This window comes from Moschus berezovskii, chromosome 20 (genome assembly GCF_049115385.1).
Source record: "Moschus berezovskii isolate FMDL1 chromosome 20, NW_MosBer_1.0, whole genome shotgun sequence".
NCBI classification, from domain to species: Eukaryota; Metazoa; Chordata; class Mammalia; order Artiodactyla; family Moschidae; genus Moschus; species Moschus berezovskii.
The window spans coordinates 62430944-62452421 of NC_142479.1; the positions used below are offsets into that span (position 1 = coordinate 62430944).

At 55.9% G+C, this 21478-nt stretch overlaps 1 protein-coding gene across 2 annotated transcripts; it reads right to left on the minus strand.

Moving 5' to 3' along the window:
- Positions 1–1212: 1212 nt before the first annotated feature.
- Positions 1213–11844, minus strand: GCGR (glucagon receptor). Of its 2 annotated transcripts, none has more exons than XM_088829247.1 (14): positions 11221–11844; positions 7662–7848; positions 7451–7553; positions 6581–6643; positions 6377–6498; positions 6174–6280; positions 5934–6090; positions 5686–5845; positions 5541–5601; positions 5178–5247; positions 4766–4854; positions 4491–4629; positions 4379–4420; positions 1213–4058 (listed from the first exon to the last, which is right to left on the minus strand). In XM_088829247.1, the coding sequence occupies exons 2-14, from the start codon at positions 7719–7721 to the stop codon at positions 3837–3839; spliced, it is 1395 nt and encodes a 464-aa protein (XP_088685373.1). In that variant the 5' UTR covers positions 7722–7848; positions 11221–11844; the 3' UTR covers positions 1213–3836. The 2 variants fall into 2 exon arrangements, with proteins under 2 accessions (XP_088685373.1, XP_055264301.1); XM_055408326.2 differs by having other exon boundaries at positions 2626–4058; positions 6581–6688; positions 11221–11843.
- Between the last annotated feature and the right edge of the window lie 9634 nt (positions 11845–21478).

The window sequence follows — 21478 nt, forward strand, 5'->3', positions numbered from 1 at the left end:
GACTTTGGGTGTAAAGGGATTGCTCTGGCTGCTGTGTTGAGAACAGGCCATAAGACTCAGGGTAGAAGTGGAGAGACCTGTTAGGAGGACTACCTCTAGTGAATTGTGGGAGGAAGAAGCTGGGTGAGGGGCAGGTAAGGAGCTTAACATGGGCAGTGGAATTCGAGATGCCACTGGATGTCTTATGTAGAGGTGCCAAGTGGGAAGCTGAGTCTAGTGTGGATCTGGAGGGGCCATAGGGTTGGAGATAAAGGTTCCATTCCGTCCAGCTCCGTTCCGTCGCTCAGTCGTGTCCGACTCTATGCGACCCCGTGGACTGTAGCCTACCAGGCTTCGTCCATGGGATTCTCCAGGCAAGAATACTGGAGTGGGTTACCGTTTCCTTCTCCAGGGGATCTTCCTGACCCAGGGATCAAAGCCAGGTCTCCCGCATTGGAGGCAGACGCTTTAACCTCTGAGCCACCAGGGAATGTTGATGTTATTTTAAGGTTGATGAAAGGAGGAGGGTGGGACCTGATACTGGGTCCCTTCGTTCAGGGAAAGGAGGAGGAAGCAGGACGGGGGACTGAGAGCAGTGGAGAGCAAGGTAAGAGAAAGGGCAGGCAGGGGAGGACCCGGGACTGAAGGCTGCCACAGTGTCCAGGAGGAGGCCCAGGCAGGCAGAGAGTTTGGCCAGGTGCGGCCCTGAGACTTCTCTGACTTTCACCTAGAGGCAACCACTTTCAGCCTTTCTGCTGATCTTTTGTGTTTCTGTTGTTAAATAGCATCCGTGAACTGTTGCTTCTTGGTTTTCCCCTTTCCTTCTCACACCCAGTCCAACTTATTTGCATAAGCCCAACTTATGTGCTCAGTCATGTCCAACTCTGCAACCCATCAACTGTAGCCCCGTCCTCTGTCCCTGGGATTCTCCAGGCAGGGATACTGGAGTGGGTTGCCATTTCTTTCTCCAGGGGATCTTCCCGAGCCAGGGATCTTTCCAGCTCCAGGGATCAAACGCACTTCTCTTAGGCTTCTTGCATTTACAGGAGGGTTCTTTACCGCTGGCACTGCATACACCTGCTTTTAACAGCCACTGTCCTCCCTAGAAGAAGGAAATGGCAACCCACTGCAGTGTTCTTGCCTGGAGAATCCCAGGGACAGGGGAGTCTGGTGGGCTGCCATCTATGGGCTCGCACAGAGTCGGATACGACTGAAGTGACTTAGCAGCAGCAGCAGCAGCCCTCCCTAGTTTTTTTTCTCTCATAACTTTGGTTACATCAGTGTTGAGTATTTAAATTATGATGTCTGTGTGTTCAGAGCCAAACCATGTGGTAATTTGTGATTTTTTTCTTTTCTGCTTATCTTTCTGTTCTTGAAGTTATTAATCGCCTTTTTTCATTTGCTTAGTTTTCTATGTACTGACACTGAAGACCTGAACTCTCCACCAGGTTATCTAGATCTTTTCTCAGTGTGTTCAATCACTTTGATCCCCTTGAGGGTGTCTCTCCTGTAAACTTGCCCTGCTTAAGGCTGCCTCCCCCGGTGACCCACTCTGCCTGGCACACTAGTGCCATCCTGGGGGTGCCCATCACTCTCCTAGGTGTGATCCTTGTTTATGTTAGTCCCTCTGAGGGCTACACACACACAGACACACATGCTGGGTATTTCCCATGCTTTTTTTGGGGGGGAAGGGCGTGAGATGAAGGGCTGGGGTGGAGGTGGGAAGGGAAGCAGAGATGGCAAAGGGGCAGGGAGCCTGGAATGTTCATCTTCCTGAATGCAGGGTGATGCTGTGTGGGTGCTGGGCCCTGCTTTGGAAAGTGGGTTCCCCCACCAGTAGCCCCTCCACCCCACCTGCAGGACAGCCTGGTCAGAGTCGATGTTTATTGGCTAGATGAGTCCAGCCCCTGCCCGGCCTCCACCCCATCTCCACCCTTGACTTCACCGGCCTGTTCCAGTTCCCTCGGGGACAGCGACAAGGTGAAGGAGGCCAAGGGCGGAGGGAGTCAGGATGGGGAGGGCTGTCAGGAGGCCCCTGGGTGAGCGGCACACTCCTAGGGCAGTCGTCAGCCCGGAGCTCAGATGGCGTGAAGGAGAACTTGTGCCCTCCCTGTGCTAGCTTGTGCCCACAAGGCTCCTGGGCACGGAGGACAGGTAGGGGTGCCCCTGTGGACGGGATCAGAGGTGTGCTAGGGCCTGGGGAGCCTGGGACAAGACGTGGTTGAAGCTTCAGGGTCAGGGGTCTCAGGTCCTCAGAGGTGCAGCCAGCCACACTGCCTTGCTGTCCTGCAGTCCCCACCAATCACAGCAACATCTCATCCCACCTGGGCCACAGGAGAGCCCAGTCTGCCGCAGCTCACTTTCTGCCCTTCCCTCCCTGCAATATCCGGTGGCACGAGGTCAGGGTCCCCCTCAGGAGGGCCCCAGTGCCTGGCAGGTGAGTAATTCTATTTACCTTTCCTGAGAGGCCTCCTGTCCTTTCATTTGCCCCAATTAACCCAGCTTTGCCTAAGCAGCTCCAGCCCACGTGGCTGGGCGGGGACTGTGAGCACCCGCTCCCCCAGGTCCCAGCAGTCACTTCCCACCAGCTCCTAGAAGCAGGGCCACCTGGCTGGCCCATTTGGCTTCTGCTCTTGGCTCCCGCTGCCCCTCCCTCTTTTGACAGCACCCCTGCTCCTCCCTTCACACCTCCCTGCACTGGGCATCATGGCACCAGCCACAGGGGCAGCTCGTGAGGCATGACCATAGTCCTGACGCTCCTATACTTAGGCCTCTACCCGCTGCATCAGATGCACTGTGCCCCCGGGGTCCACAGCGTGGACTCGGCGTGCCACCTGACTCTTTCTGCATGAGCATCAGCCCTCACTGACTACCAAGCAGGGTGCCCACCCACCACACAGCGGACGACACCCTCGTGCACAGCTGTCCTGCTGGCGTAGCAAGGACTGCAGGGACCTCCTGTGACTGACTGTTGGGCTGGGTCACAGTCTTGGGAAGACTCCGCTGTGCCTGCACTTGGATGGTCTCGATTTGGGGCATTCCTCTCTCCCCATTTCAGTTGGCAAGGTGTACTGCGATGCTGGGGTGGAAGCAGAGACCAGTAGAGGACATCCAGTTCAGGCCTGTCCAATGATGCCCTCACTGGGCCTGAGTCCAGTCCTGGCTACGGCTCCAGCAGGGAGCCAGATGCATTCATGTGGTGGTGGTAGGACTGTGATGTCAGGGACTCCCCGCTAGGCCGTCAACACCTTTCATTTCCCTCTACTGGTGAATGGTGACCCGCCAGGGGTGGGGGGCCAAGACTGAATGGGCACTGTCCACTCTGGCTGGGGGTGGGGGTAAGCCCACCTAAACTGGGCTGGGGGCAGCACATGCTGGTGGGGCACTGCCAGCCACCACTCACTCACTCACATCCTCAGGGGTTCCAGCTCCAATTCACCTGTATGATGGGGTAGTGAGGAAAAGTCTAGAGGGGGTGAGCCTGCACGGGCTGTCCATGGCCACTCCCTTCTCATGAGGAAGCCCTGGGCTCAGCCAGTTCTTCTCTAGCCCAGCTCTCCACCCAGGGTGTATACAGAGCTCTTTATTGTTGGAGGACACGTTTCCTTGAATGTGGACATGCTGACACCCAGGATGACGGGGGCACACATTCACAGAACAGTTTTCCCACCACACCCCATCTCCCACCCTGGGCACAGAGCACGTGCCCCCCCTCAGACCACCACACTGGGGGATGTGTGGACAGTGGGGTGCTGTCTTGCTTCCATGCTCTAGCCTCCATTGGACATCAGTTCCAGATTTCTGGTGATGGCCTCTCTAGGCCTCTGAGTCCAGCCTCAGCTGGAGTTCTGGGGGCTTCACTGGGGGTTTTCAGCCAATCCAGGAAGACCACCAGCCAAGCGGGTCTCGGTAGAGGGGTCCTGGCTGGTCCCATTGCTGCCACTGCCCCTTGAAAGCAGCAGCTTCTTACTGGAGGGGCCCCTGAGGGGCCTGGTCATGTGGCTGCCAGTGTTGCGCTCCTCCTGCAGTGCTTTGCCCTCACGCCAGTGATGCCAGCGTCGCAGCAGCTCTGACTGCACCTGGGGTGGGCAGGTGCGTCGGGCCATACCCAGGGCTTGCCCCTGCCACCCTCCCAGGATCCCCAAGCTGCCAGCTTTGAAGGGCAGTGTGGTGCCCTGGGTATGGAACCAGGCAGGCTCTGTCACCACAGAAATCTGGGGACATCTGGGAAGCTCTCCCTCTCTAGGTGCAGGGCTAAGGCTGACCCATCTTGGCAGGCCTGACACCCAGCATCCTGGCAACTGAGCCCAGTAAGTGCAGATGGACACAAGGGGCTTGCACCCCCGAGGGGCAGGGTGAGGGTGTCTACGCTCCCCCCAGCACCCACCCCCTCACCTACCTCCTTGTTGAGGAAACAGTAGAGAACAGCCACCAGCAGACCCTGGAGAGAAGGGGTGGGGTCAGGGCCGCTCAGGGCCTGGTCTTTGGGCGGTTATGGGGCAGGAAGGCACCTGGAAGGAGCTGAGGAAGAGGTCGAAGAAGAGCTTGGCGGAGCGCAGGGTGCCCTGGGCGTGCTCATCGGTCACAAAGGCGAACACCACCTCGTGGACTCCCAGCAGGGGGATGAGGGTCAGTGTGGACTTGGCCAGCCTGCGGGGGCGGAGCCTGAGCCACCCGGCCCAGGCCCTCACAGGGCTCTGATGCCCCACACCCACCTATACCCCCTCTGGCCCCCAGGGGTGTCCAGGTTGGCAAGCCGCCTACCCCCCTACAACCCCACACCCACCGGAATTTGTAGTCAGTATAACGCATCTGGTGGGCTCGCAGCTTGGCCACCAGGAGGTGAAGGATACGGATGAAGATGAAGAAGTTGATCTGTGTGTGGGGGACACAGCTCAGGGCAGCCCCTGGCCCCCACCTATCCCTCCTGGAGATGGGTCAGGCAGCCAGCCAGGCCCTGGCGTCCGGGGCCCTAGGGCTGTGGGCACCCACTCAAGGATGAGAAACCTGGCCCGAGGCACAGGGCACTGGCCAGTGTCCTGGCAGAGTGCCAGGCCTCCCTCCCTGTCCACCCAGGCAGGATGCTGTCTGACTCCTTGGGCTGCTGCAGGCTGATGAAGGAAGGGAGGGGCTGGGGGGGCAATTCCAGTAGCCTCTCAGCCCTCCCTGTGGTGCCAGCAGGTGCCCTGTTTCCTCACCAGGATGGCCAGGAAGACAGGGAATCGCAGGATCCACCAGAAGGCCATGTTGTCATTGCTAGTCCAGCACCTACAGGGCAGGGACTGCTTGTGTCCTGGCAGCCTCCCAGCGCGGCCTCCCACCCCCCGCCCCCCCCCATAGATTCTAATTAGTGCCTCAGTAAAAGAAGGGAGATAATTGCCAATGACCTCCACCCCGGGGCACCAGGTTTGCTCACCACCCCCCACTGATGCTGGCCAGAGACCCCCGAGCCGCTTTCACACTCTGAAGCTGCATGGCCATTCCCCACGGGGCTGGGCTCACCTCCCAGCCAGGAGAGGTGAGCCCCTCTCCAGTCCGCCCTCCAGTCAGCTGATACTCACTGGATGTTCTCAAACAGACACTTCACCACGGCCCAGGGGATGACGAACAGCATGGGGGCACCTGCCGGGGGGAAAGAACAGCTCTGGTCCCGGGGCCCTGGGCTGCCTGCCCTCACCCCTGACCCCCGCACCCCAGCCCACTCACCCCAGCCGATGCCCAGGTAGAGGGGGAAGCAGCTCCTCTCGGGGACGGCGGCGAGGCTCAACAGGCTGTGCAGGTAGACGCCCTCCACCAGCAGCCAGCAGTAGTTGGCCACGACGCCATACTGCATGAACACCGCGGCCACCCGGCAGCCGGCCACTGCCTGGCCCCGGGGGCAGTGTGAGCACAGGTCTCCCAGCCGCCTGCCACCCCGGGGCCCGGAGGCCAAGAAACCGGGTCCGGGCACTCACCCCATCACTCAGCCAGACGCTCACACTGATGTCGTCCCCGATCCTCTGGCTGTAGCGTGTCTTAAGCAACGTGTCGATGACCAGCACGGAGCTGGCCTTGAGCATGAAGGACACGAACAGGTTCATGTGGATGTAGTTGCGGGTGCAGTGCAGCTTACTGTGGGCACAAAGAGTTAGTCCCTGCCCCCCTGCCCACTGTGGCCCCGACCCCCCCACCCCCATGCGGGCCAGTGGGCGTACCTGAGGCCCAACAGGGTGGTGAGGGCCAGGAGCAGGGCCCCCAGGGACAGGGAGTAGCCCACCGTGTACATCACCTGGAAGCTGCGGTACATCTTGGCCACCTCCTTCTGCAAACGGCAGGGGCCAGTTGGGGCTGGAGAGGGCCATCTCGTCTGACCGCACCTAACCCCAGCCCCAGCCCGAGGCACCCACCGCAGGCTGACCTGGACTTCAAGCTCCTTGTCGTCCATCTGGCACTGGGAAGCGTTTCGCCACGGCTGCCCCCGAGGCCCACGCACCCACTGCCCATCGGGCCCACACCTCTTGAAGACGAGGCGGTGCTGCACTGGGAGGCACAGGCTCTGGTCAGCGCCCCGCCCCCACGCTTGACCCCCTTGGCAGACCCCCCACATCCCTCCTGCGGTTACCTTTGTGGTACCAGGGCAGGTACCAGGGGCAGGAGATGTTGGCTGTGGTGTTGGGAGGGGTGTCTGGCCAGCAGGAATATTTGTCAAAGGTTCTGTTACAGACCAGCTCTGCAGAGGCAGGGCCAGGGTTGCTCCTCAGCAGGGCCTGGCCCCCACGGCCCCTGCTGCACGCTCTCTGCTCCCACCAGTGTGTGCTGACCATCCTGCCTGCCCCGGACGCCTCTGTCTAGCCCGGTCCTGCGCTCCAGCTGTACCTGGCCCCCTCCCCTCGGATACCCCGCCTCCCACCCTGAGGGTCTCCCCTCTTCCTAGTGCCCCTCTGGCAGTACTACTATCCCTGGAGGCTGAACCCCAATTCTGTTGCCATCCTTCTGGGCCCAACACTAGCCCCCTTCCTCGCCCAGACAATGGCTCGGCTTCCCAGGCCACTCCTCCTGCCCTAGTCTCTCTCTCTCTTTCTGCACCCGAGTGATCTTCAGAACTTGTCCAAAACGCTGGTGCCGGGTCTGCCTGAGCACTCCAAATAATGGCCCATCCCCTTGCACGTCACCAGGCCCAATGCCCTCTGCCTGCCCCTCCCAGTTCACTTCCCCCACACACTGCCTGCTGAGCCTTGAGCTCCATGGGAACGAAGACTGTGTCCAGACCTCAGGCGTGGAGGGCTGGTGCCCAGCAGCAGAGGAGGGTGGTGAAGCACCCCAGTTCTGGGGCAGTTCTACCATTTCTTAGACACACCGATCTGTAGCCCTGGGCTAGTCACTAGCTCCTCTGTGGCTCAGTGTCCTCACTTGTAAATGGGTGGGTGGGGGTTGGGGGCACAGGGCTTTCCCATGATGAGAGCACTGGACTTGGGCCGAAGGCGGGCCTCACCAGTCGGCGGGGGCAGCAGGCTCAGGTTGTGGAGACACTGGTCACCATAGAGCTTCCACTTCTCAAACAGGAAATCCATCACCTGAGCAGAGGTGGTCTCTGGCTGGGTGGGGGGACAGATGGATGGACAGAGGGGACAGACAGGCATCAGCACGGGGAGCAGACAGCCTGGTGGGAGTCAGGGGCTGGGTGGGGGACTGGCAGTGCTCACCTGGCAGGCCAGCAGCAGCAGCAGGAGGAGGTGGGGGTAGCGTGGCTGGATGGGGGGCATGCCTCTGGGCAGCTGCCCCCCACATCTGGCTGGGGTTGCACAGCTGGGGCAGAGGTCCTCGCGGCTGCACGCTCCTCCGGGGTTGCGAGTATCAGAGCAGCAGGGGCTGTGCGGTGGGGGGCAGGCTCTGGTGTGAAGAGGCGCAGCTGCTTTCTCTCGTGATCACCAGGGTGTCCTGCTCCCCTAAAACCACTCCTCCCTCAGAGTCTCCAAATCCTACTGATGGAGTGGGAGCTGGGAGGGAAGTGATGCAAGAAGTGGTCACTCTGCCACTTGGGGGTTGGGGTCTGGCCCCGTGCCTGGGGGTTTGGCGCCATCACCCAAGGGAAGCTGCTTTCTCACGGCCCGTGACTGTCTGTCTGGAGGCTGGGCCAGCCCCAGAGACCCTCCCCTCCATGCTAGCTAAGTGATCGCAGTCCTGCCTGGTACCAAAGATGTCACCTCCTCCTTCAGCCCTTGCTATCCTTCCCACTATTCTTAGCCCCTGGGAAAGTCAGTTTGGCAGGCCGGGGTAGGGTGCCAGGACCATCCATCATTTCTTAGTCCCCAGGGATGCGGTTATTGAGGTGGCCCTGGGCCAGTTTCCAGCCTTGCCAGGAGCCAGGAGTGCCAGGCATATGCTTAAGGTGGCCCCTGGCACAGGCATGCTCCCTTGCCCAGGATTGGGGTGTCTAGGGGCTTTCTTGGGCCCCGCCTAAGACTCAAGCCGGGCTTCCTGGGTTCCCTGGACCATAGCATGCAGGCAGTCGCAGCGTGTTCCTTTGAGATGAGCACTGCCGGGCCACCGGGGGCTCCAGACGCAGGACCGCTGCCCTCGTGGTTCCTGCAGTGGGGGTCCGAGGTGCCTGGTCCTAGCCAGAGCCACGCTTGAGGCATCAGCGGCCCCATCAGGCATCGTGTCACTGGTTCCAGAGTCCATCTTCTGCTCTACTGAATTCCACAAGGGCACAGGGAGGGGCTGCCTCATGCGAACCCCTCTGGGGCTGGGGATGGGCCCCTCCCACCAGGTACCCTGCCACAGAGTGAGCACGTGGTGGACCGATGGATGGACAGATGGACGAAACTGGCTGGAAGCAGTGCCTGGGAGAAGGTGGGGAGGAGGGGTGCAGGCTACGACTGAAGGTGGAGGGTTCCCAGACAACCCTGGATCTCAGTCTCCTCCCATCGGAGTCCAGATGGGCCCTCAGGGGGCCAGCTCACGTGGACTCTCCTGTGACTCACCCCTCACCCTTCACGGGACGCCATGGGGTGGGTCCACACAGACTGCCGTGGGGCTCCTCACCCTGGGCCAGGGTGTGGGTCAGGCCTGGTGAGGCAGGGCCCAGGAGTCGCTGGTCTGCAGGCCCTGGTCTAGGTGAGGAGCCCAGGTTTAGGGCTGCTCTGGAGGAGCTGGACCGGAGGGCCTTCCGAGGGAGTTGTCCCCCAGGCGGGTGGAAAACGAGGGGCGGTGCAGGTGTCCCTAGCCCAAGGGGCCTTATCTCCTGATTCTTATCAAACAGCCTGCTGCCCTGCCCTTGCCCACCCAGGCCACGGAGCCTGCTGTGTGAGGGGCACAGTGCCCCGCTGCGGGAGAAGGTGGGCCGGCGCAGGGAGACAGAGGCAGCCTGGGTAACTAGAGGCTGGAGGGGCAGGGAGGCAGAGAGTGACAAAGGATGCCTGGGGCGGGCGGAGCGGAAGGTGCACCACAAGCAGGGGACAGAGGAGAAGAGATCTGCCCGATAAGCTGTCCCTGCCCAGAGGCCCTGCAGCCATGGTGAGGGGAGGGCGAAGCGGCGGGGCTCGTCCAGTGAGGAGCTCCAAAGCAAAATGTCGGCCCCCTCAGAGCACAGCTGGGGGGTGGGGGGTGGCCCAGCTGTGCCTTGACTTTCCCATCTGAAAAGTGGAAGTTCACCTTGCTGACTTCCTAGGGCTGTTAGGAGAGCTCAAGGTGGGCAGGGCAACAGCTGGGCCAGTCTGCCTTCCAGGTAGGAGTCAGTTAGTCTGGGAACCGGAGAGAGAAGCAGAGCCCCAGGGTAGAGGGGAGGGAAGGATGGGCTGCCCTGGGGCCCCAGCCAGGGCAGGGGAGGGCGGCGATTCTTCATTCCCTTTACTCTGGTCTGGCACATGGGGCTGGGAATCCTTGAAGATTCATGCCACACAGTTCAGTACCTACAGATCCCAGGCTGGGTAACCAGTTCAAGGCACCCAGGGCCCCAGGGCCCTAGGGATCAGGGCATCAGCACCCTGCCACCAATTTAAGAGGAGGATGACTGCTCTCACTAAGACTCTGATAGAAACACAAGAAGCAGCAGAAATGGATGAGGCCCCCCATGCCTTTCAGGGGAGTACAGGCAAGATTTCTAGACACCTCTCTGCATGAGGACTCGGTACAGGATGACTTTCAGCTGTGTGCAAGGCTGAGGTCCTGAGGTCCCTGCCCTGAGCACCCAGGTGTGAGGCTGACCCCACAGGAGAGGGGGACATTGCGGGGCCCAGTTCTGGTCCTGGGACCAAGGGCAAATATCAATAATCTAACTTTTCAGAGCCTCAGTTTCCTACTTGTAAAATCCTTGGCTCCTCATCATCAAAGAGTAAATGAGCTTTGCCACTTGAAGAGGAGGACAGAGTATCAGGTCCAGGCCCCCTCCCTACCGTGGGGGACACTGCAACCCCAGAGGCAGCCTGCCAGCCCCAGGGATGAATGAGGATTGAGACCTGGATGCAGAGGTGCCCCTCCACGCCTCCCATTGGCTGTGGCATCAGGCAGGGCTGCTGTTTTCCACCTTATTACTCTCCTGGCCCGGCCAGGGAGCCGGTGGGGGGTGGAGGACTAACGGCAAGGGACCAAGCCTTCTCCCTTCACCGACCTGGAGGCCCGGCTCCCTCTCTGGCCCTGGACTGCACCCGCCCAGCACAGGTAGCTCAGGATTAGACACTGATGGGGTGGGACGGAGGGCCAGCTTTCTGCCAGCCCCAGTTCACCCCCTCCTCTGTTTCCCAGCCTCCCCAGCTCCACGGGCTGAGGGGGGCATGTGTTCTGTCCCCTGCTTGGCAGAACACACTACCCCTGGGGGCTCAAAGCTCAGCCGTTTCCCCAGTTTCCCTTGGGGATGTCCCAGACTCCCAGACCTGGAACTGGGGAAAAGACCCCACCAGGATGGTTGGGCTCCACAAGGTGGGTGCTAGTCACCCCAGCTTCTGAATGGGGCCTGCCAGCTTCTGATGAGAATGGGCTTGGTGGGTGTTTGTGAAACCAGAGCAAGTGGCAGAAGGTCATGGCCCCAGGGTGAGATCAGATCACCGGCCACAGGTTGTTGACAAAGCCTGATTCCTGCGTCCTCTCCCACTTAATGGGGGCAGGGCGGGCCTGGAAGTGGGCCAGAGTGCTACTGCCCCACCAACCCTCATCCCCCAGCACAGAAGTGTAGACAGCATCCCGAGGGGTCCTCGGAGAATGCAGGTGCCCAGACATCAGGAGTCAGTAGGTTCCTAGTAGGGGCAGAAACCTTGTGGCCCCTACCTGTGAGTGGGGGCTGCCCAGTGAGGAAAGAGCAGACTGGGCAGTGCCCTGCCTTCTCTGCGGATCAGAGTGGCAAGTGTAGGCTCCGCAGATGAAGTATCAGGCTGGGTGCTGTCGCCCCTCGAGCCCTCCAGGGAAACCCGGGTAAACAAGATACCGCTGGGCAGCTTTGGGGAGCAGCCGCTGCTGGAGTAAAGCAGAACTGCCCAGCGGCGGTCCCCACGCCTCTGGGGGTGTCTCCGAGGTTCTGTGTATGCGCGGGGAGAGAAGAGGGGGTGCTGGAGGGAGGAATCGGGAGTGGGGGAAGGCAGGAGGACAGAGCGCCCGGCGGCCACAGACACCCCACTGTTCTCCCCCCCCCACCCCCCGGGACGCGCTCCCCGGGGAGGAGAGGACGGAGGAAGCCCTGAGACCCTCAGCCCTCCGGGTAGTTCGGAACCAGGTTGACCCGTCCGAGCTGGAAGGGCGCATCCTGGGGTTGGGAAGGGGGTGTCCGACGGATGAGGAGGGCGATACCCAATACCCGGGGCCCGAGCCCGCCCACCCACGAGAGGGGTGGGCGCCAGCCGGCCCCGCGCTCCAGCCTTCGGCCCCGGGCCGGGAACGCGCCCTCGGGCCCGTCCCAGGTGCTCACCGCGCGCCGCTCCGGCCTCTCCGCCGTCCTCCGCCCGCACGGGTCGGGGCCCGCGGCCGCTCGCCCCGGCAGCGCTGCCCGACCAGGGTCGGCGCCGGCTCCGCGCCCGCGCCCCGCGCCAGCCACACGCGAACTTTCCGGCGGCGGCGGCGCTGGGCGGCGGCGGAGGGGGAGGGACGGGACGGGACGGGGCGGGGGCAGGAGCGGCGCGCAGGTGGGTCCCCGCCGGCCGCCCCGAGCCCCTGCGCGACAGACCCGTCCCTGCGCGCCCGTGCCGGCACCTGCCTCGCGGACTCCTATCCTGCGGGACTCTCCCCGAGGACACCGCCCCGCAGACCAACCCACCCAGAGCTCACTGGGGAGACCCCCGCCCGGGGGACCCCGGCCGGCCGATTGCAGCTCCCAGCCGGGAAAGGAGCGGTGGACGGACAGGTGGGATGCGTGGTAGGCGCACGACCAGAGATGGAACTGTGGCCCCCTGCCCCTTCCTCTCACTCCCTCCGCGTTCTGGGCCCTCGCCGCTTCTTTCCCGGGTGCTGATTGCGGGACGGACTGACGCTCCACTTACCCCGCAACGTGGCTCCTAGGTGACCCTTCCAGCGCCCAGAGCAAGCTGGATAGGAGTGGGGCCAAGGCCCTCCACGGGCCGAGCCCACGCCAGGCGGGGAAGGGTGGCCCCTGGGATGCCTCTTTAAGCCCGGGTGTCCCGAGTCTTCTCCCTTAAGCCCACTCCAGCGCAGTTCATCCAACAGCCTCCAACCCCACTCTCTAGGCCAAGTCGGCTGCCCAGGGTGCCTGGCCACCGCTTCTCCTGCTTGGAGAGGAGAACGGTCTGTTCCTTCCCACACCACCTCCTTCCCACACCTCCTCCTTCCTAACGCCAGATCCCAGATTCACCCTTCTAACGATGTCTTCTCCCCCCACCCCTCTGGTCTAAAGCCAGCCAGCATCTCAGCTGCTGCTTTAGGACCCCTTTCACTTCCTCACCTGCACCCCTACACACACCCCAGCGGTCAGTCCCCAGTGACCTCAGGGTCACCAAACCGCATGGACACTTTGGGGCCTCATCTTTGCTGGCATTTCAGGATCCAGGGACCCTGATGGTCATGCCCTCGTATGGAACGTTCTCCCATGACTATGCTTTCCAGGCTGGCATTCCCATCTCCTCCTCTCTGCACTTTTTCCCTTGGACAGTTCCCCGTGTACCACCCGGGTCTCCTGGTGTTCACACTGCTAGATCCCCAGAGCCACACCAGGACCCCTCTCCACTGGCCCGCTGCCATTTCCTGGATGCGCTTCCTCGGCCCACCCACCAGCTGGACACCGGCAGGGATCCTGAGGTTTCCAGTCCATCACCAAATCCTAATTCTCCCTCTCATGTTTCTCTGGAATCTGCTGTCAACCACTGTCCTGGGTCCCTTCCCTGACCCACTGGATCAGCTCTTTTTTAGATGCTGTCCTTTAGCTTTGGGGCCCTTCTCTAAATCCGACTTCTGTTTAGGGGCGGGGGGACATTGGAACACATGGTTCTTCTCTACCCATGGCTCCCCCACCCTCCAGCCCCCAGAGCAGAGCTGAAGCTGGTCCCAGTACCCCGTAACATGCCTGGTAGTCGGTGCTAGGTAACCTGACCTCTACACACCTGCCCTGCCCCTGTCTGAAGGCTCAGGATGGAGGAGTATTACCGAGAGTGCCCTCCAGACCCCCATTCTTACCAGCCCACCTGGAACCCTGCCCCTAGAGCAGCCTGTTTTGGTTCAGGCAATGGCCAGAAGGCAAAGGTCAGAGGCAAAGGTCAGGAGGTCTAGCTCTGCTTGCATAGGGCTGACTGTGCAAGTGCTGGGTGCTGGTGCTGGGGGAGGGGCACTTTCTGAGACGGGTCCCCAAAGACCACCATCCTCCACGCTCTTCTCCCCTGCCCTGGCACCTCTCTTCCAGCTCTCCTCCCACCTCTCTGGGAGTGGGGCACCCATATGACCACACTGATCTGAATAGGTGGGATCTTGCTTGTGACCTTGGGCTCCTGCCTCACTGTGAGCCGGGTAACTGGCACCACTCTGGGTGTCTGTGAAGCTCAGGGGAGACGCTAGAGGTTCTTCCTAGAGGTGGGATTAACCTGAGGAGCTGGGAAGGTCATCCCTGTTGTGTGATCTTCAGAGAGGCCCTCTGGACCTTATTTTCCTGAAGATGTTTCGGTTGGGTGGAGGCCTGGCAGTCTGGGGGGAGGTTCTGGGTGGCCCCAGTTGGGTTCTAGCAGGAAGAGATGAGAAAGAATAAATGTGGAGTGTATGATAAGGGGGTGGGGGGGCATACCTGAAATGTGTGGACACAGTGGGGAGCAGAAGACAGAGGGAGAGGGAACAGATGGGGGTGAGGGCCCCTCCCTGGGCTGGGCCACCTTTACTTACATAACTGAATTCATAAGACATAAATAGATCAGAAACTGGGAACCAAGGGGGCTGGGCCTTCCCACGGAGTGTTGGAAGTCTGGGGACTGAGGAAGGGGCCTGTCTACCACTGAGTCCCTGAGGGTCCCGTTGGCGCCTTGGAGATGTGCTGGCTCCCATGTGCCAGGGCAGGCGGGGGGCCGGGGGCTGCCCTCTGCAGCCTCGGGAGTGCTGTTCCGTCTATCTGCACTGTGGGCTCTGGAGGCACACGAGCAGAATTCAGTTTAGGCATTTGCCTGAGTGGTATGAGCTAGTACTGCCAACGAAGCAGACACCCCAGCCTCAAGTTCTGGGAGGAAGATGATGATAAGTGGCCAGGAAAGAGGTGACCACATGGGGTGGTTCGTGGCCACACAGGGTGGTTCGTGGCCAGATGGGGTGGTTCGTGGCCACACGGGGCGGTTCGTGGCCAGATGGGGTGGTTCATGGCCACACGGAGTGGTTCTCGGTAGAAACCCAGGGCAGAGGGACCCTGGATTTGGGAGCTGCAGAAAACGGGGCAGAGTGAAAAGACATGGTGCCCCCAGAGAGATGGCTGTTAACCTCATAGGGTGGTTCCTTTCAGATCACTTTACTGTGCCTTAATACATTGCTTTTGATAGAGTTTTGTGTCTAGGTATCCCTGCACAGCTGGTAACATAAGCATTTCCCCATCTTCATGAAAAGTCCTCTCAACGCCATGGTACAAGGGCACTTAGTATTCCATTGTGTGGGTCTGTCAGACTCTACTCAACCATTCACAGGATATAGGAATCAAAAAAGGGAACAGTCCAAAGCTGTTTCAAGTATGCCCCCCACCACTCCAGGGAATGAGCCCCAGACTGCATCCTGGTGCCTTGCTCAGATGTGCTTGAGAGATGGAGAGCCAACAGAAAAGAGGAAACAGAGGAAACCAGAGCTAATGCAGGGATCAGAAGGAAACTTCAGACGATCTTCCTCAGTTAGGGAAAGACAAGGCACCCACGCGACTAGGCGAGGGCACTTGGGAAAACAGGAAGAAAACAAGAAAGAGTCCTTGTAAGGTACAAAATAATATCTGAAAACTTAAAAATTTGGTAGAAGGATTGAAAGAAGGAGTTGAGGAAATTTCACAGAAGAAAGAACAAAAATCAGAGAAACGGAAACTAGGAAAGAGAAGATAAGGGATGGTGGAGGGTCCATATGGAGGGTCAGAGGGACAGTTTCCAAACAAAGACCAGCGGAGGAGGAAGACAATTGTGAAGAAGTAATACAAAGTTCTTCCTAGAACTTTCTTGGTGGAAAAGTCTGCCAAGGACCTGCACAATAAAAACAGCAAACCAGCTAACGGATTAAAAACTGCAACCATGTTGCATCCTCATGAAGTTTCAAACTCATCAGAATAAAGAAAAGATATGAAAATTTCTAGAGTGTGAACAGAGGTCTCCTGGAGATGGGCACTGCTCAGCGTGGCATCAGACCTGCTGCCGGCAGCTGAGGGACCCATGTTCCCAGTGACAGGATTTCTCACCTCACGTCCTCGCACCAGAGCCACCATCTTCCAAGTCATGCCACAGGTTGCAAGGGCAGAATAAGGACATTTCTGGACACCAGAGGACTCTTAACTTCCCATGCAGTTCTTCTTAAGAAGCTCCAAGCTTGAGCCACCCAGTATGGAGTGGGGCGCCATCCAGTCAAGAAGACACTGGATTTTGAAAACTTAGTATAAAAATAGAACATAAAGTGTCATGAATCATGTGTGCTGGTACATGTTGAAGCAATCCTCTTCCTGACAAATTGGGTTAAATAAAAGGTGTTGTTGTTTATTCACTAAGTCGTGTCCAACTCTTTTGTGACCCCATGGACTGTAGCCCACCAGACTCCTCTGTCTATGGGATTTCCCAGTCAAGAATACTGCAGTGAGTTACCATTTCCCACTCCAAAGGATCTTCCCAACCCAGAGATCGAACCTATGTCTCCTGCATTTTCAGGCAGTTTCTTTATGACTGGGTCACCAGGGAAGCCTTCATTTCACCAGTTCCTTTTCCTTTTTAAATGTGGTTACAAAATGTTTGAAATGACAACGTTGATTCACCGTTGTGATGAAAAATATTTCTGTTGACCGGCACCGTCGAGAAACACGAAGAAACTCTATCAAGAAGGAAATGCAATCATAGCCCCAGGTCACCCTCCGACCCTTTCACCAGCAAAATTTCCACAATTAGGGCTCGAATGCAGAAGGTCATGATGCTTCTGGATTGAGGTGGGGAAGGGGGCGCGAGGGGCCTGGTTGGGGTGCTGGGAAGTTGGGATAATGCTGTACAGAGCAAATCAAGACCGATCCAAACTATCGATTGAGCACCTACTGTGTCTTGGATGCTGGGAGACGGAGGGAAGCTGACATCTTAGGAGAAGGAGGCGGACAATACACAACCCAGCAGATCTGCGTGTTCCGGCTGTGACGTCAGGTTCTGATAAAGAAAATACGGCAGATGAGGAGATAGAGTGAAGAATGTGGTTACTGCAGATATTTTCTTCTTAAAGTCCTGGATGTTCCCAGACCTTGCCTACCCCTCCCCCTAAAATTCCCACTGCTCCAAACTGGGTGTTTCCCCCTTAGTTTTCCATACTGCTGTTGCACAAATGATGCATGATATCTGGGGCAGGTTTTGTTTTTTTTCTTGTGGTTGTTGAAGTATTGTTGATTTATAGTTCCATGGCCTGTTCTTAAAACACCAGGTCTGATATATCTGTTTTTCTTCTCAGCAATATGCTTTTGGGCTGCATTCATGCTGACCTGGGTCGGGGAGTGAGTATTTAGCTATTATTTGAGGGGATCACAATGGAGTTCTTTACTTAAACCCCCTAGACATGTAAACACCTAGGAAAAACTCAACTCTCCCATTTTTGGTCTAAAATATTAAAAATAGGGACTTCCCTGATGGTCCAGTGGCTAAGACTCCGTCCCCCAGTGCAGAGAGTCCAGGTTTGATCCCTGATCAGGGAATTAGATCCCACATGCTGCAACTAAGCATTTGTACGCCACAGCTAAAGATCTCACCGGCTGCGATGAAGATCAAAGATCCTGAGTGCTACAATTAAGGCCCAGTGTGGCCAAAAATAAATAAATTTTTAAAAAATATTGGGGGCTACAAAAGTGTACTATAAAAATACATTTAGGACTTTTCTGTTGCCCACCAAATTCCTTCATGACCCGCTGTAGTCCATCCTCACCCTTCAGGCCCCTGGCCATCACTGACCTGATTTCTGGGCCTATGGATCTGCCTTTCCAAGAATACGTATAAAGAGAATTTGTAATCTTTTGTATCTGGCTTCTCATATATGGCAAAGTTTTTGAGATCCACCTGTAACAGCGTGTAATAGTGGTTACTTCTGTTTGTTGCTGAGTCCTGTTCCACTGGATGGGTGGCCTGAGATTTTGGTTATCCATCCAGTTGGTGAACATGGACATTTGGCTCATTCCCAGTTTGTGTGTGTGTGTGTGTTGGTTGAACTGCATGGCATGAAGGATCTTAGTTTCCTAGGACTGAACCCTCACCCCTTGCCCTGGAAACACAGAGCCTTAACCATTGAATCACCATGGAAGTCTCAAGTTCTCAGATTTTGACGTTGTGAATTCATCTCCTCTGAACAGTTGTGTGTAGATCTTTATGTGGACACATGTTTTCATTTCTCTGGAGGATATACCTCGGGGTGGGATTGTGCATCCCAGGCCCATGTCTGATTTTATAAGAAACCTCCAAGCTCTTGTCCTGAGCGGCTTCACTCTCCTGCATCTCCAATGGCCTTGAGGGAGAGCTGCCATCTCCCCACATTCTTCTAGGCCCTCAAGCTCTTCAGGGGGTTTGAATTGTTGATTCTGATTTTTTAGCCATTCCACTACCAATATGTTTCAATGCAAGTCCTTCACCAGATGCACGTTTTGTAAATATTTTCTCCTGTTCAATGACTCGTTCTCCTACTTTCTTATTTGTTCTTCAGAGAGCAGACTTTTTTTTACTTTTGGTGAAATCCAAATATCATATTTTTGGTTCAGGACTTGTGCTTTTTGTGCCCCATCTGAGACATCTTTGCCTAATCCAAGGTGGCTAGGACTTTCTCCCATGTTTTCTCTTTAATGTCATTCCAGCTCTTACACATTGATCTATGATTTATGGTAAGCTATCCTGGCATGTAGTACAATGTGAGTTTGTTTGGCAAATGCACCCAGTCGCTCCAGCTCCATTTACTGAAAAGACTGTCTTTCTTCACTGAGTTACCTCAGCACCTTCGTAAAAAAATCTCTTTACTGTGGGTCTCTTTCTGAACTATCTTCTGTTTCATTGTTCTCTAAGTCCATGTTCATGTCAACACTACACTCTCTTGGTTACTGGAGCTTTGTAGCATGTCTTGAAATTAGGTACTGTGACTTCTCCAACTTTATTCAACTCTTTCAAAAATGTTTTTGTACTATATGTTCATTGCATTTTCATCTGAATATTAAAATCAGGTTGTCAATTGCTATCAAAAAAGCCTACTAAGATTTTGATTGAGATTCAGTTGAATCTATATGTTAAGTTGGGGAGAAAAGACATCTTAACATTGAATCCTCCCAGCCACAAACAAGATGTATCTCTTCATTTATTCGGGTCTTCTTTAACTTCTCTCAGCAGTGTTTGATCATTTCCAGTACATAGGTCATACAGATTTTTTATTGTTGTTGTTGTTAGGAAGAGTATTTCATGATTTTTGATGTTGTAGTGAAGGATAATTTTGTAAAATTTCTGTTTCCAGTTGCTTATTGCTACTGTATAGAAATACAACTGATGTTTTCGTCTGTTAATTTTGTATCCTGTCTTTGCTAAACTCATTTATTAGTTCTACTTGTGTGTGTGGATTCCTTGGGTTTTTTTATGGAGGTGACCGTGCAGTCTGTAAGAAAGGATGTTTTTCTTCCTTTACAATCTGTGTGCCTGGTTATTTGTTTTTTGGTAACTTATTGTACAGGCTGTGACCTGTAGTACAACATTGGGCAAAAGTGATCAGGGCTCATATCCCTGCTTTATTCCCAATTGTTGGGAGAAAAGCATTCAATTTCCCACCAGGAAGTATGATGTTATTTATAGGTTTTACAGAGTTGCCCTTTATCAATTTGAGAATGTTTCCATTCATTCCTAGTTTGCTGAGAGATTTTTTTTTTTTAATCATGAATGAATGTTGAATTTTATCAGATGTCTTTGGTTTTTTTGTGAGATTTGTCTTTCTCTATTGTTGTACTGAATAATACTAATTTTCAAACGTTTACCAACTTTGCATTCCTGGGATACATTTCATTTGGTCATGAAATATTCTCCTTTTTATGTACTTCTGGGTTATATTTGCTGACATTTTATGAAGAGCTTTTGCATCTGTGTTCGTTAAGTATTTTAGTGTGTAATTTTATTTTCTTATAATAAGATAATTGTCTGCCTTTGGTATCGAGATGATACAGGCCTCATAAAATGAGCTGCTAAGTACGCCTCCCTCTTCTGTTTTCTGGAAGTCTGTATAGAATTGGTATTATTACTTCCTTAGACATTGATAGAATTCATTTCTGAAGCATCTGGGTCCAGACTGTCATTTTTGTAGGAAGGTTTTTAACTACACATTCACTTTTTAAAATAGACATGGTGCTATTTCCCTAGATATTGCCCCATTGCTGTTTGAAATTATTGTGCCGGTTTTTTAGTATCTCTAGCAGGATATAGGGTTTCCCTGGTAGCTCAGATAGTAAAGCAGGATTTAAGACTTTCTTTTGCTGGAATTCCCCAGCGGTCCAGCACTTAGGACTCTGCATTTTCGGGATCTCGGTTCGCTGACCATGGATTGAACCCCAGCCACAGCAGTGAAAGTCTAGAATCCTAACTGTGAGGCCACCAGGGAACTCCCGGTGTTTCCTTACAGTAAAGGAAAAAGGTGTTGGGTCATTGTTGGTGGAAACATGTCTGGAATGAGTGGAGCCTTCCTCCTGGGGCAGGTCTGAGCTGAGGCCCCTCCTCTGCGAGCCCCCTCCCATGTTCATCCTCCTACCTATCTGACCTGCCAGCTCCTCCTCCCCTAATCTTGATTTTGATTACAAAGAGAAACTCCTACAAGTGGATTTTGCCAGCCCTGCCGCTCTCTGGCCTCAGCGGTCTTCCCAGGTCCCACTGCCGTGGTAGCAGGTGGCCGCTGGCCTGAGCCCCGCTCCAAGCCTGTCCGTTCACACAGCCATGAATCCGGTGGAGGCTGTCTCTCCTTGCCTTCCATGCAGGCCTCCTCTGCCTGTTGGACACCGTGGCTGCCCTCCTGCTACCAGGGACCACCCCACTCCGAACTGACCTCCAGCCTCCATCTGTGACCTCCAGATAAACTGACGCTGGGGTGGCCACTGTGCACATGAGCCATGCCCAGACCCCACCTCCAGAGGACAGAGGGTGTGCTCAAAGGTGTGGGGGAGCCTGGAACAGGGAGAAGCCAGGCTCACCATAACCAGCCACAGTCACCCCCAAGTCTAGACAGCCTCTAGGGCACCCAGGACCTGTCCCCGTTCACTGTCCAATCTTCTGGGAGGGTCAGCTTACCCCTAGTGCTCGCCTGGGTCCTTTGCAGGTTGGGCCCTAGGCCAATCCCCACCCACATGCCCTCTTTAAAAACAAAAATTTTTTTTTAATTGGAATACTGCTGATTTACAATGTGGAGCTAGTTTCTGCTGTACAGAAAAATGAATCACTTATACCTACATATATATCCACTTTTTTTTAAGATTCTGTTCCCATACAGATCTTTACAGGGCCTCTTAGGTGGTGCTAGTGGTCAAGAATCCACCTGCCAATGCAGGAGATGCAAGTTGGGAAGATCTCCTGGAGAAGGCAATGGCAACCTGCTCCAGTATCTTGCCTGGAAAATTCCATGGACAGAGGAGCCTGGTGGGCTATAATCCATGGGGTCACAAAGAGGTTGAAACGACTGAGCAAGTGAACACACGTAGGTCTTCACAGAGTATTGAGTAGGGTTCTCTGTGCTATGCTGTAGGTTCTATATATTTTATATATGGTAGTGTGTAAATAGTCAATCCAAGTAAGTCAGTGTTAGTCACTCAGTCGTGTCCAACTCTGTGACCCCATGGACTGTAGCCTGCCAGGCTCCTCTGTCCATGGGATTCTCCAGGCAAGAATGCTGGAGTGGGTTGTCATTTCCT